Source organism: Neoarius graeffei, chromosome 13 (genome assembly GCF_027579695.1).
Source record: "Neoarius graeffei isolate fNeoGra1 chromosome 13, fNeoGra1.pri, whole genome shotgun sequence".
NCBI classification, from domain to species: Eukaryota; Metazoa; Chordata; class Actinopteri; order Siluriformes; family Ariidae; genus Neoarius; species Neoarius graeffei.
The window spans coordinates 59,791,424-59,806,399 of NC_083581.1; the positions used below are offsets into that span (position 1 = coordinate 59,791,424).

At 41.2% G+C, this 14,976-nt stretch overlaps 1 protein-coding gene across 4 annotated transcripts in view; it reads right to left on the minus strand.

Annotated features, from left to right (window-relative positions):
* The window catches only part of kcnab2b (potassium voltage-gated channel subfamily A regulatory beta subunit 2b), a 102,832-nt gene that overhangs the window by 17,318 nt on the left and 70,538 nt on the right, over nt 1-14,976 (minus strand). For all 4 annotated transcript variants that reach the window (XM_060938224.1, XM_060938222.1, XM_060938221.1 and 1 more), the window contains 4 exons: nt 8,996-9,040; nt 5,761-5,805; nt 4,048-4,091; nt 3,872-3,958 (listed from right to left, as the gene is read on the minus strand). In XM_060938224.1, the coding sequence (XP_060794207.1) occupies nt 3,872-3,958; nt 4,048-4,091; nt 5,761-5,805; nt 8,996-9,040 (221 nt within the window). The remainder of the gene's footprint in view (nt 1-3,871; nt 3,959-4,047; nt 4,092-5,760; nt 5,806-8,995; nt 9,041-14,976) is intronic.

Here is a 14,976-nt window from a genome sequence, read left to right on the forward strand (position 1 = left end):
GTGCCGCCCGATTTAAGCAGGTATTCAAGTAAATTTACTGAGCGGTCCAGTAAGATTATTATAATTACCCATGTGCAGTTCATGTCTCCGAAGCGGCCATATTTTTTCTTGTGTAGAACTTATGAGACAGTTTTTCATTTGTGTCTATACCACTGTTTAAATAAATAAATAAATAAATAAATAAATACTTTTCATTTCAGCACACACACAAAAAAATTTGGTGGAAAAAAAATGTAGACTGATGAAGCAGGTTAATTTTTCCTCTTTGCTGTCTAATGAAATAGTATGTAATGTAAAACCAAGAGACAGTTTTAGAAATACAGTTGAAACTAATATATCAAAGAGAAGTACAGTAGACATATATTCAAATAAACATCTAATAGTTGTCTAATATACTGTAAATATATTAAGGATCCTATATGATGGTCCAAGTTGTGATCCTAGTTATGATAATCACATGCAGTGATTACAAAACCATATTTACTGGCTGTCAATACTTTGTAGTCAGTTGCAGAATGTATGAAGCCAAGGCAGAATCTGAATCCATGACAAAAACATCCATCCATCCATCCATCCATCCATCCATCCATCCATCTATTACCTATATCACTTATCTGTCAGGGTTGCGGGTGAGCTGGAGCCAATCCCAGCTGATTTTGGGTAAGAGGTGGGGTACACCCTGGGAAAGTCGCCAATCTATCACAGAGCTGTCACAAAACCATTCATTCATTAATTGATTTATGAGATGACGAGTGCAGTGGCTTTGATCAAGGACAGCAGTATTAGCATGAAAGTTGAAACAGTGGAACACTATGTTTGATTCAGAGTGTGTACAAATGATGAGGTGAGAGCTGGAGAGAATAAAGGATTAAAGAATTGCTGCACCAATATGTTTAGGTAGGGACAAAACTAAGGACAAAAGCCTGCTGGCACCATTATTAGCGCATAGTTGAATGGCATTGGGGTTATTATATAGTTATTATATTACATAGTTGAATGGCATTAGGGAACCATTAACCAAAATCAAAAACATACAATTTCATTAAAATAACTCTTGGACATCACTGAAGATCACAGAGTAGTTATAAATATTTATATGCAAGTTATTCAGGCAGGAGATCTGAAATGGTATATTAACTCATCGCTAAATGTGCGTAACTCAACTCTGAATACGGCCCTAACAACCAGAGGTTCTCTGATAGCATGAGTGAGGTATCTCACTGTGGGATGTGCCTCTCTGTTTTCCTCAGAATCCCACATTTCAATTCACCTCAAAAGCACCATTGCACCCTCTACCACTAATTGAGATCCCTTTCAAAAGAATTGTTATGTATCTTGTCGGGCCATTAGATTGGACTGCATGGGGGCATAGCTTTACTTTAGTCCTAATGGATTATGCAGCGCGATACCCCGAAGCCATGCCACAGTGCATCATATCCGCACATAATGTCTCAGAGGTACTGTTTAAGTTTACCTCCCGAGTCATGATTCCAAAAGAAATCCTGACTGACCATGGCATCATGTATATGTAATGCACACTTCACAAACTCTATAAATTACTTAAGGTTAAATCAGTTCATACCAGTGTTCATCACCCATAGATGGACAGCTTGGTTGAATGATTTAACTAAACACTTAAAACCACGATTTTTAAATTTGTGTGGGAAGACAGTCGAAACTGGGACAAGTGGCTCGAGCCCTTTTTATTTGCAGTGTGAGAGGTCCTGCATGCCTCCATGGGGTTCTCCCCATTCAAATTATTGCAAGGTCGCAAACATCATGGAGTACTGGATGTCATCAGGGAAAATTAGGAGGAAGGACTTTCTAATAGTAAAAACAAAATTTAGTACATTCTTGACCTGAGAGCAAAATCCCGAACATTAAGTAACCTAACCCAGGAGAACTTGCTACAGGCAAGAACAGCAATCCCAGCTGTATAATGGGTGTCTCAGCTACGGGAATCTGCACAAGGAGATAAAGTGCTCATTTTATTACCCATGTTGAGCTTGAAATTACTCTCCATGTGGCAGGGGCCCTTTGCAGTCACATGGTGAGTTGGGGACATTGACTATGAGGTGAAACAAATGGATAGAGGCAGATCACGGCAGATATACCACCTCAATCTGCTTAAATCATGGAATAAGGTGATCCCTGTGGCATTGGTGATAGTGGTCCTTGAGAGGGAGGAGCTGGGACTGGAGGTAAGTCCAAAAGTAGGCACTCAATCCACCCCAGTCCCCTGTGTGACCACCTCTCGCCATCCCAACCCACAGAGGTTGCCAAGTTGTGAACAGAATTTTCCAACATGTTCTCACCTCTGCTCGGTCACATGCATCTCATAGAACACCACATCAAGATGCCCCCAGGGGTGGTGGTGCACAGCCCCCCCCATCACCTATCCGAACATAAGAAAATGTCGTACGGGATGAACTCCAGACCATGCTCAATATGGGAATAGTCGAGGAGTCACACAGTAATTGGAGTAGCCTGGTGGTTTTGGTTCCCAACACCAATGGGTCAGTATGATTTTGTGTAGACTCTAGGAAAGTCAACACAGTGTCTAAAATTGATGCATACCCGATGCCTGGCCTTGATGAACTGTTCAATCGGTTAGACGTGGCTTGCTTTTATTCAACACTGGATCTGACAAAGGAATATTGGCAGATCCCCTTTACCCCATTATCCCATGAAAAAAACAGCCTTTTCCACTCCATTCGGTTTACACCAATTCATTACCCTTCTGTTCGGGTTATTCGGGGCTCCCGTGATGTTTTGGCAGCTCATTGACAGAATCCTCTGCCTGCATACCACTTACACTGAGGCTCATATAGACAACTTTATCATTTATAGCAATGATTGCCAGCTGCACGTGCAACATCTGGGGGCTATTCTGAAGCCGTTGAGATGCATGGGGCTCACAGTGAACCCAAAAAAGTATGTGATTGGGCAAGTGGAAGTATGATATCTGGGCTTCCACTTGAGCCATGGACAGGTGTGTCCCCAACTTGATAAGACTGCAGAGATTGCAACCTGCCTGAGACCCAAGACCTAAAAGGAGGTGAAACAGTTCCTGAGGCTGGCTTGTTATTATTGCAGGTCCATGCCTAACAATTCAGATGTCACTACCCCGCTGACTGATCTCACTAAAAAGGAAGCACCAGATCCTCTCCAGTGGATGGACCCGTGCCAACAGGCTTTCTCTCAGATAAAAGCTGCACTGTGCGATGATGAGGCCCTGTTACACTCCCCTGACTTTTCTCTCCCTTTTATTTTGCAGACTGACATGTTGGACAGAAGGCTGGGGGCCATTTTGTCCCAGATCGTGGAGAGGGAGGAGCTCCCGGTGCTGTACATCAGTCGGAACGTACATGACACATATCAACCAATGAGAGTTGGTGTACAAGGGCTTCTTGGCACTATACAGATTTCTGTCCCACAGTGAGATGCCTCATTCATCCTATCAGAGAACCTGGGTTATGGTCGTGACCTAAAGTTATGACAAATGCAGTTTATGCTATTATATTTTTACAAACCATTTAAAATCAGACATGCTTCATTCCTTTTGTGCAAGTACTTTCATGATTAAATGAGAATGCTACCTAAATTTAAATTCAGTCCATGTATACAGTCTAAGGATAATCAGAAAGCATGCTGCAAAGTACACACAAAAATAACTTAGAATAATAAAATTGATGACACCAAAGTGTAATTCTTTTTAGTTGCAAAATCAGTGACAGATTTAAGGGGGAGGGGGCAGTTGTTACCATGCTGCATGTGAAAAATAGCACAGTCTACAAAACCCCTAAGCAAACCATTCTACCTCAGCAGACAGACAGTTGGGATGGTGCAATATCCCAGCATGCATGCTTACCTTCCATCGGTGTGTTGGAGTCCGGTCTATTAGCAAATACTACATCCACATATTCTAACTGCAGTCTCTCCAAAGATGCTTTCAGACCTACAAAGTAAAGAAAGCACGATTTCAGTTCAACCATATGCAACAGATCCTTTTGTGAAGGAATGTGAAGATTATTTTTCGTGACTTACCCTCTATTATATGCTTTCTTGACAATCCTCTTTCTGTTTCGGCTCTGAAAAAAACATAAAAAGACAGACATTGATGGTAATACAATAACTGTACAAAGCTCCAAAGCTCATCCAGGCAAACTCAGGCAAACTATTTCTGACAGTCCTAATCCCAAGCTCTGAAACTGATGCTAAATCAAGAAACACATTGATTGAATAAAGTATTTGATGATGCAGTCATCAGTATTCAAGTGCATGTCTATAAGGTATAGAAACAAGTGAAAAGCACACAATCTCTGTACAGAAAATATACTATGATGGCAGTCTTAAAGAAACACTACAGTAAATCATTTATCTTTATAGATCAGTTATTCACTAAACATTTTTAAAGTTAAGTTTGTCAGATCAAAGAAAAAAAGAACTAAACAGAGATCTGATCAGATATGAGATTTTACAGAATATGAATTTCAAATTCAGTTAATCTTCTGGACAAAATTTTCAGCTCTGACTTACATCACACAGAAATATAGTATTGTTTTATAATTATATAGCAGGTCATATTACAACATAGTTAACATTACAAATAATAATTTAAACTGCAATATATCTCCTGATTATTCACAGTGAATTTCTATTTTACTTTTCTAAATTAGTCAACATATTATGAAATGTCAGCCCCTTAAAATGACACCTCACAGCTGCTCGTTAGTGTTGGCCTAAGACCTTTAATTTAGCTTGAGGGAAAGAGCAATGCTCCATGGGGGGGAATCGATCTGAAGCACATTCAGGAAACAATTGCAGCTGTGGTTCTGGCCACCTGGACAGAGGCTTCATAGGGAGCAAGGGGTTCTCAAACCTCACTTCAACACACATATATACACAGGCAGACACTGTCACATACAGACATTTACGGAGTGACAGCTCTCTCTATAATTGGGCAACTCAGGCACAAATATAACAAGTGTTGCCAGGCAAAACAAACCTCGCCAGGTAGCACTTATGATGAATATGAAGGAAGATATCGTGAAAAAACGATTTTGACCTTTTTGGTGACCTTGACCTTGATTTTGACCTTATGTGTGAACATACTTGGCCAATAAACATGGTTCTGATTCTGATTCTCTGCTGCTCTCAGCCAATCAGAATACACTGTATTGCTTACTGCTCTCAACCAATCAGAACGCACCATACTGCTCTCAGCTAATCAGAACACACGGTACTGCGCGATTGTTACACTCTTACAGCATGATGACATAATGGCTACTGCCTCTATATCAGGGGTCTTCAATCCTATCCGCAAAAGGCCGGTGTAGCTGCAGGCTTTCATTACAGCCAAATTGGAGGCTCACTTGATTGTTGACTGGAGACGAGGGTGAAATGATTAAACAAGTGAAATCAGGTGTAGCTCCTGCTTGGTTGGAATGAAAGCCTGCAGCCACACTGGCCCTTTGTGGATAGGATTGAAGACCCCTGCTCTATATGAAGCAGTAGCCACAAAAACCTTGACCTTGACCAGATGACCCCCAAAATGTTGGAGGTTCTATTTGAGACCAGTGCCCTTCTATCCTGAAAGTTTCATGAAGATTGGTCCAGCTATTTTCCCGTAATATCATTAACAAAAAAACAAACAAAGAAACCCCACCGAAAACAATACCTCGCCCCACTTACTCCGTAGCAGGTGAGGTAAAGATAACTTTCACCATGACATATATACACAAACATACAATGACTCACTTTCCACCCCAGTAGATCTTGGTGGTAATAACCAAACTGGAGCGTCTGTGAAAGAAAATAGAACAAGTGCAGTGAGACCTTTGTCCCAAAACCCTTATTCAGTGAATGAAAAGGCCAGGAGCTACAATGGGAAATTGGAATCAAGAAGAATTGTATTATTCAACATTATTTCACTAAACTCAGCTCAAATTGTACATACAGAGAGAAGATTCAATCCTGGGTTTCACACTCAAGGGCTAATCAAGTTAAGACAAAAACAAAACACCTTTAGCTGCATTTAGGTTTAATCAAAGTTTATTGAGGGCGGCACGGTGGATATTCTATTTAAGCTTTCTCACAACCCTTAATCATTCCTGCAGTTTATCATCATTTCACCCTTTTTTAAAATACATGATTACATTACATGGCATTTAACAGACACTCTTATCCAGAGCGACGTACAAGAAGTCATGATGACAGATTGATAAATGAATGTGACTGATAATAGCTTGCAGTCTTTCCATATGCTTTTGTCAGTGAGCAAAGAAGGAAAGTTCTGGAGAAAAAAGCTGACTGCCTCAGGTCTCCTTTGTACAGCTACAGTATAAATAAAAGCTCATGGTCCAGTCAGTGTAACCGGCACAAAACCATTCATAAAAATAAAAGGAACCAAAAGGTACAACCCCAATTCCAAAAAAGTTGGGCCACTGTCTAAAACATAAACAAAAACAGAATCCAATGATTTGCTAATCATGGAAACCCTAGATTTCATGGAAAATACTACAAAGATAACATACAAAATGTTGAAAGTGAGGATTATTTATTTATTTATTTATTTATTTATTTTTAAAAAATATATGCTCATTTTGAGTTTGATGCCAGCAATATGTTTCAAAAAAGTTGGGGCAGGGGCAACAAAAGAATGGAAAAGTTGCATAAAACTAATTAAAACAACCTAATTTGGTTAATTGGCAGCAGGTCAGTAACATGATTGGGTATAAAAAGAGCATCCCAGAGAGGCGGAGTCTCTCAGAAGTAAAGATGGGGAGGGGTTCACTGTTCTGCGAAAGACTGCATGGGCAAACAGTGCAACAATTTAAGAATAACGTTCCTCAGTGTAAAATTGCAAAGAATTTGGGGATCACATTCTATGGTACATAATATCATGAAAAGATTCAGAGAATCCAGAGGAATCTCTGTACACAAGGAGCAAGGCCAAAAACCAACATTGGATGCCTGTGACCTTCAGGCCCTCAGGCGACACTGCATTTCAAAGCAGACACGTGCAGAGGCTCCAACTCTCCTGCCGTGGGCGGGAGATCTCCCGCTTTAGGGAACATTTAGAAAATCCTCCCGACCTCCCGCTGACAACATAAAAATCTCCCGCCCACCCTTACTACACATGATTAGTTAAAAAAATATATAACTTGATACGTTTATGTTGACGAAAATAAATAGTTGACTTTCCGCTTTTCGTGTGTCTGACATTGTATGGGTGGACTCAAGTGTGTACCCCACGATATATGCCGATTCCCCGGTCGGTACACCGATCGGCGTAACAGGGGGATTGAAGTGAATGCTGGAGGCATGCGCATGCAAATCAAGCGTGCATATGAATCGAGTGGAATTCGGTACACCGGGGATACGCCGCGGGGTACACACTTGAGCCCACCCAATGTCTTAGCAGTTACCGATAAAGCATACAGATGGCGCTATTAATGATACGCGCGAGAGAACGAGAAAACCCATGACATTCAACCATTTTTTTTGTGTCTGCATTTATCGCCTGCTCGTCTCTAACTTTATGTTCTCTTGAATGAGATAATGAAACGAAGTTCCGTTGGTGGAAATGGCGCAAGTCAAACTACGAAGAAAAAATGTCAGAAAATCACCAAGAAAAAGTTCGGATCGCCTGTCACGATGGTCGCCAGGGACGAATGGCGGACTATTTTGGATGGCAGCAAGACGATCCTATATCTGACAAGGTTAGCTCACCAGACCAGACGTTAGATTCTGATGAACTTGTCTGACTTTTTTTTGTCTGACTTTTACTAACTTAGACTTAGAAATAGAATATTATTAGAAGAACATTATCATCAGAGGGTCTACCATTGGCAATTTATAATAGTCATTACTGATATTAACACTGACTTTAGGCATATTAAAGTTTGGTCTATAGTCACTGGATTTATCTAGATCTGTTACTATTAATAAGATTTAATTGACACGAAATTGACACGAAATGTGGTGAATCATTCATATTCATACACACACACACACACACACACACACACACACACATATTATATATATGATATATAACTAGCCTTCGCGCCTATGGTGCTCAAACTTGTCTCCCTCCGAGCTACTCGCAGAGAGGGAGAATCTCCCTCTTTGCAATTTCCCAAGTTGGAGCCTCTGCATGTGTCTGTAGTGGAAATCACTGTATGAACTCAGGAACACTTCAGAAAACCATCGTCTGTGAAAACAGTTCATTACTCCAAATGCAAGTTAAAACCAGATATAAACAATATCCAGAAACACTGCCACCTTCTCTGGGCCTGAGCTCTTTTACAATGGACTGAGGCGAAGAAGAAAACTGTCCCAAGGTCTGACAAATCAAAAGTAGAATTTCTTTTTAGAAATCATGGACACCACGTCCTCCAGGCTAAAGAGCAGAGGGACCATCCTGCTTGTTATCAGTGCACAGTTCAAAAGCCAGCATCTGTGATGGTATGAGGGTGCATTAGTGCACATGACATGGGTAGCTTGTACATCTGGGAAGGCATCAAGAATGGGGCAACATTTCTCTTTCAAACCTACAATAATTGGTTTCCTCAGTTCCCGAACATTTACAGAGTGTTGTTCAAAGTAGAGGTGATGCAAAACAGTGCTAAACATGCCCCTGTCCAAACTTTTTTGAACATGTTGCTGGCATCAAATTCAAAATGAGCATATATTTTTTAAAAACAAAAACAATAAAATTTCTCAGTTTCAACATTTGATATGTTGTCTTTGTACTATTTTCAATGAAAAATGGGGTTTTCATGATTTACAAATCAACACATTCCTTTATTTTTAAAAAATAAATTTTACACATTGTCCCAACTTTTTTTTTTGGAATTGGAGTTGTATAAGCAGTATCTCTTCCATAAAGACCATGCCTGCAGTCCTCTACTAGCAGAAAAATATAGCATGAGCCACACAGACATTAAAAAACCCCACAGGAGAAAAAGATAGAAATATAAGTCTCTACCTCCATCCTTTTTTCTTTATGATACTGCCAAGAACCACTTCGGCCCTTTAAGAAGAAGAAAAAAAGAGAGAATCAGTTATCACATTTATAAATATAAGAACAAAAGGTGCACTATTTCATTCTATGAAAGCGTTTTCTTCAAAACTAGATAGATATATTAGAGAATTAGGGACCACTTGCTTCTTAGTATAGGTAATCGTATGGGGCTGAGTAAAATTAAGGATTAATTTCATGAGTGATTTCGAAGTTTTGAAAATTGCCCAAGTCGCGAAGCGACGAGGGCAATTTCAAAACTTCGAAAATCACGTGTGAAATTGATCCTTAATTTTACGAGGAACCATACGATTACTTGTTTATAATATATAGGGCCAAATTCATACTTCGGAAGCCATTCAAGTTCACAACATTTGTCATTCACATTTCCTGAACCAATCAGGGCGCAAGACTATCTTGCACATTTGAATCAATTTCTAAAACGTCTTTCATCATGACACGGCGACATGACACGAGGATTTTGAAAGTGGTTTACAAAATTTTATTGGAACTTTTTTACAAAAGCTGATTGCTAAATGCAAGAAAACTCTGTGCTTGATCAAAAAGGAACTACAAATACCACTTTGTATTTCGGTATTTGGAAACGCGGCATTGCTGAGTCAGCAGAGTCAGCCATTTTGTTGACAAAATTTGCTAATTTTTGTAACCGTAACCAAGCAATGAACTAGCCAATAGCATTTCAGAAATACGGCCCCGTGTTAAGAAAAAAAGCCCTCCTTGACTGACCAATCAGAAGTGAGTAATTTGGCCCTACCGTATGTATTATAATTCCAAAAATCACGCTAATGAATAGTGGGTATAATGCAGTGATATTAAATAATCTCACAGCATCAAACACAGGCGTAAGCTGATTGCTTCCTGAGCTGACAGGATATTTTGAGTAAAAGGCCAGCTGGGCTGATGGGGAGTAGCTCTGTGTGTCTAATGACAGATGAGGTATCCCTGTCCTACGGCTCAGAGTGTGTTCTTTATGAATGCCTCTCATTTTTCCTGCACTCAGGCAAAGTAAATCTTTTCAACAGTCTTTAACAAATGCAGAACTGTTGAAATATGGAGGGACGCAGACAGTAAATGCTGGAGTATCCTGAGAAAAAAACAAGGCCTTCAGTCTCCTCAGACAAACACAAAGTATTTATCTGGACAGCAGCTTGAAATAACAGAATTATTTTGTAAAATACAGTTCATGGATCAAAATAGGGGTTTTTTTTCCTACATCAATGGCTGTGGCAGTTCCAAGAATCAGAACAGGGTACCATGATCGGGATTGTGTGCTTACTGTATATGAGTGATCAGGGAAAGGTGTGTTAATCTGTAATCTGTGATGCTTACAGTAGTGTCGTACTCAACCAGGGAGAGGAGCAGATGCCTAGTCCAGTATAACACAGAAGCATAATGTAGACAAAAATGCATGTATACAGTTTCTTCTTAAAATACTGGAACAGAAAGGCTCATTGTCCTGAGTTTTGCCATGCAGTGAAGATATTTGGGTTTGAAATCAAAAAATGAATATGAGATGATAAATCAGTGTATACAACAGTTAGCTCTGATCCACTAATTTGATTGGTTTGAGCAACATTCCAAGAATGCTGATATCAAGTATGACAGCACTTTGACCTTTCACTGTGTGCATCACTCTGTTCATCTGTGTTCGGCAGGTAAATCTCCACTTCCTAATTCAAAGCAGTTACTACGGTAGTGTTAGCGACATCACTCAAGACAAATGATACTTTTCAAGAATATAACTTCTCATCTCATCTCATTATCTCTAGCTGCTTTATCCTTCTACAGGGTCGCAGGCAAGCTGGAGCCTATCCCAGCTGACTACGGGCAAAAGGCGGGGTACACCCTGGACAAGTCGCCAGGTCATCACAGGGCTGACACATAGACACAGACAACCATTCACACTCACATTCACACCTACAGTCAATTTTAGAGTCACCAGTTAACCTAACCTGCATGTCTTTGGACTGTGGGGGAAACTGGAGCACCCGGAGGAAACCCACACGGACAACATGCAAACTCCGCACAGAAAGGCCCTCGCCGGCCCCGGGGCTTGAACCCAGACCTTCTTGCTGTGAGGCGACAGCGCTAACCACTACACCACCGTGCCGCCCAGAATATAACTTTTGACTTATAATATAAAAGTGTGCCAAATGAAGATGAAAAGCAAGAAGGGGCACTAATTTTACCGGAAGCGCCTTTAATGGGAATATACAGTCGATGTTTTCACGTGTGTGGCTTCTTCAGAATCTACTTCCACTTGTGGAGCAAAAATAAAATGGACAGTTGGCCATATTGTGTCCAAAATTTCACTTAATTGATATTAATTTCTTGTTTATAGAACTGTTGTATAAAAGCAGTCTCACACTTGAGGTCGTGTTGTCAGTATATGGCCTCATTCCTGCAACCAAATCTCAGCTGTGCTGACATTCAGCGTAACAGTGCTCCCTCTTAGGTGAGGACAGTTATAGAAATACACTTAAGATGTGGTTGCATATCTTGGGCGGCACGGTGGTGTAAGTGGTTAGCATGGTCGCCTCACAGCAAGAAGGTTTTGGGTTCGAGCCCAGCAGCTGGTGGAGGCCTTTCTCTGTGGAGTTTGCATGTTCTCCCCATGTCTGCGTGGGTTTCCTCCAGGTGCTCCGGTTTCCCCCACAGTTCAAAGACATGCACTTAGGTTAATATGGGACGGCCTTGGGCTGAGGTGCCCTTGAGCAAGGCACCTAACTCCCAGCTTCTCCTTGGGCGCTGTTAGCATGGCTGCCCACTGCTCTGGATATGTGTGTGTGCTCATTGCTCACGTGCGTGTGTGTTCACTGCTTCAGATAGGTTAAATGCAGAGAGGAAATTTCATAAGATGAATAAAGTTATGCTTTCTTTCTTTCTTTCTTTCTTTCTTGCATGCAATAACTGCACAAATCTGGCAACTCACTGACATCACCAAATTTTTGCATTCTTCTTTTGTGATGCTTGTCTAGGCTTGTACTGCAGCTTCTTTCAGTTGATGCTTATTTTGGGGAATTTCTTCCCCAGTCTCTTCTTCAGGAGATGAAATGCATGCTCAGTTGGGTTAAGGTCTGGTGATTGACTTGGACAGTCTAAAACCTTTGACGTTCCCCCGATGAAGTCTTTTGATGTGTTGGCAGTGTGTTTTTGGTTCTTGCCTTGCTGCTGTTCCTCCCAGTTGTATGCATTTCTCTGTAACTTGACAGACAGAATGTTTTTATAGACTTCCGAATTAATTCTGCTGCTACCATCCCGAGTTACATCATCAATAAAGATTAGTTAACCCATTTCAGAAGCAGCCATGCAAGCCCAAGCCATGACATTACCTCCCCCATGCTTGATCAATGAGCTTGTATGTTTTGGAGCATGAGCAGATCCTTTCTTTCTCCACACTTTTTTACTTTCCATCATTTTGGTAGAGATTAATCTTGCTTCGAGAACTTTTTTGGTTCATCTTTGTACAAATGCAGATGAAACCCAGGACTCAAACCAAGAGTAAACATTCCAGAGCTACAGCATTAATTCTTTAAACAATCAATCTAACAGGGCACACTAGGGCAACAAGAAACACCTGTCAGTCACAGTTTCAATAGGTTTAATCACTTGAAAAATGGGTGGGTTCAAACAAAAGGTGCCATGTTCTAAGTTGCTTAACACATCTAGACTAAATCCATCTGTTCCAATAATTTTACTCAGCTAAAAATTGGTTGGTCTGCCACCAAAAGTACATATTCTAAGTTGTTTCACATATCTAGATGTGAATATCAGGAAGTGAAAGCTGAAATTCTGATTTATCATCTTATATTCATCTTTTGATCCCAAACCCAAATGTCTTCAGTGCATAACAAAAACAAAAGAATCAGCCTTACCATTCCAGTGCTTTCAGAGGGGACTGTTTGTTGTTTGCTGTCTAGGCATCACGTCACATCACGACACTTTGAAGTGACTGATACAGATCTATATTTACCAGCGTGCCTCTACTGTTCTACAATAGAGGCTTTGCAAAGTCACATGACCCCATAACAATGGTAATTACACCGTCATGACAGGGGGCACACTGTAGTGCTTCATTCAGACGAGTTAGTTGTTATTGATCAATATGGGAAGGTTTTGTTGCATTTTTGGATGTGCAAATCATTTTGAACAAAACAAAGACATCAGATTTTTTTAAGTTACCCAAAGTAATTCATCATCAGGGGGAAAAAAACTAGAGAAATTTCTAAACCTAGAAGGGAAAAATGGGGGGGGACATTCAGCGGGACTGGGTGTCGAAAGGAGAGGTAAAAAAAAACCTACGGTATGCTCACTTCATTTCCATGAAGGTAAGAATTAAAAAAAATATATTTCACAACTGGGCGGCACAGTGGTGTAGTGGTTAGCGCTATCGCCTCACAGCAAGAAGGTCCGGGTTCGAGCCCCATGGCAGGCGAGGGCCTTTCTGTGCGAAGTTTGCATGTTCTCCCCGTGTCCGCATGGGTTTCCTCCAGGTACTCCGGTTTCCCCCACAGTCCAAAGACATGCAGGTGACTCTAAATTGATCATAGGTGTGAGTGTGAATGGTTGTCTGTGTCTATGTGTCAGCGCTGTGATGACCTGGCGCCTTGTCCAGGGTGTACCCTGCCTTTCTCCTGTAGTCAGCTGGGATAGGCTCCAGCTTGCCTGCGACCCTGTAGAACAGGGTAAAGCGGCTAGAGATAATGAGATGAGATGAGATTTCACAACTGCAGCGTGGTGCTCATTCTTATACAGTGAAGTGAACATGAACCTTAACACAGCTTTTACTGACACTTAACATGCATTTACATTCGGGGATCCTTCGGAGCGCGTTGTACGCACACTTGGGACCCGGTCATTATAGGAAACACCAGATGCTGATTTGAGCGCAATCAGCACACTGTTTTCACAGAGACTTTGTGAAGCATTATGTCAGGTATGTGACGGTAGATGGGTCTAAAGCCTGGCGCACATGGGTGATTTTTCATTGCTTGGTCGTGCAACTATTTGACGTAAGCAAAAAATTGCTTCGTGTGCGGATATTTGTGACAGCGATATTTTGTTGCTTGCGACAGATTGCAGGTATCAAACATGCTTGATATTCTGTGACAAAAAATTGCCAGTTGCTGACTTCTTGCAGAGATATCGCCACATGTGCATGTCTTTGCGATAATGAAGTGATCACCTCCAAAGGTTAAGCCAATCCCCGCCTGCGAAGTAGTCATGTGATTTCCATGTGACTTGCATCCCCGCTTGTGAAGTAGTCATGTGATTTCCACATGACTTGCATCCCCCTCCCCAAATCGCCCACTGGTCGCAGATAACATGCACACGCAGCTACCTGAGAGGGGAAACTTGCATCCAAAAATCACAATACGCTTGCGATGAGAAGTCGCCCATGTGCACCAGGCTTAAAGGAACAGTCCACCGTATTTCCATAATGAAATATGCTCTTACCTGAATTGAGACGAGCTGCTCCGTACCTATCCGAGCTTTGCGCGACCTCCCAGTTAGTCAGACGCAGTCCGACGCGCTGTCACTCCTGTTACCAATGTAGCTAGGCTCAGTATGGCCAACGGTATTTTTTGGGGCTGTAGTTAGATGTGACCAAACTCTTCCGCGTTTTTCCTGTTTATAGGTTTATATGACCAGTGATATGAAACAAGTTCAGTTACACAAATTGAAACGTAGCGATTTTCTATGCTATGGAAAGTCCGCACTATAATGACATGCGTACTAACACCTTCTGCGCGCTTCGGCAGCGCATTGATACGGAGCTCAGATATCAATGCGCTGCTGAAGCGCGCAGAAGGTGTTAGTACGCCTGTCATTATAGTGCGGACTTTCCATAGCATAGAAAATCGCTACGTTTCAATTTTTTTAACTGAACTTGTTTCATATCACTGGTCATATAAACCTATGTAAAC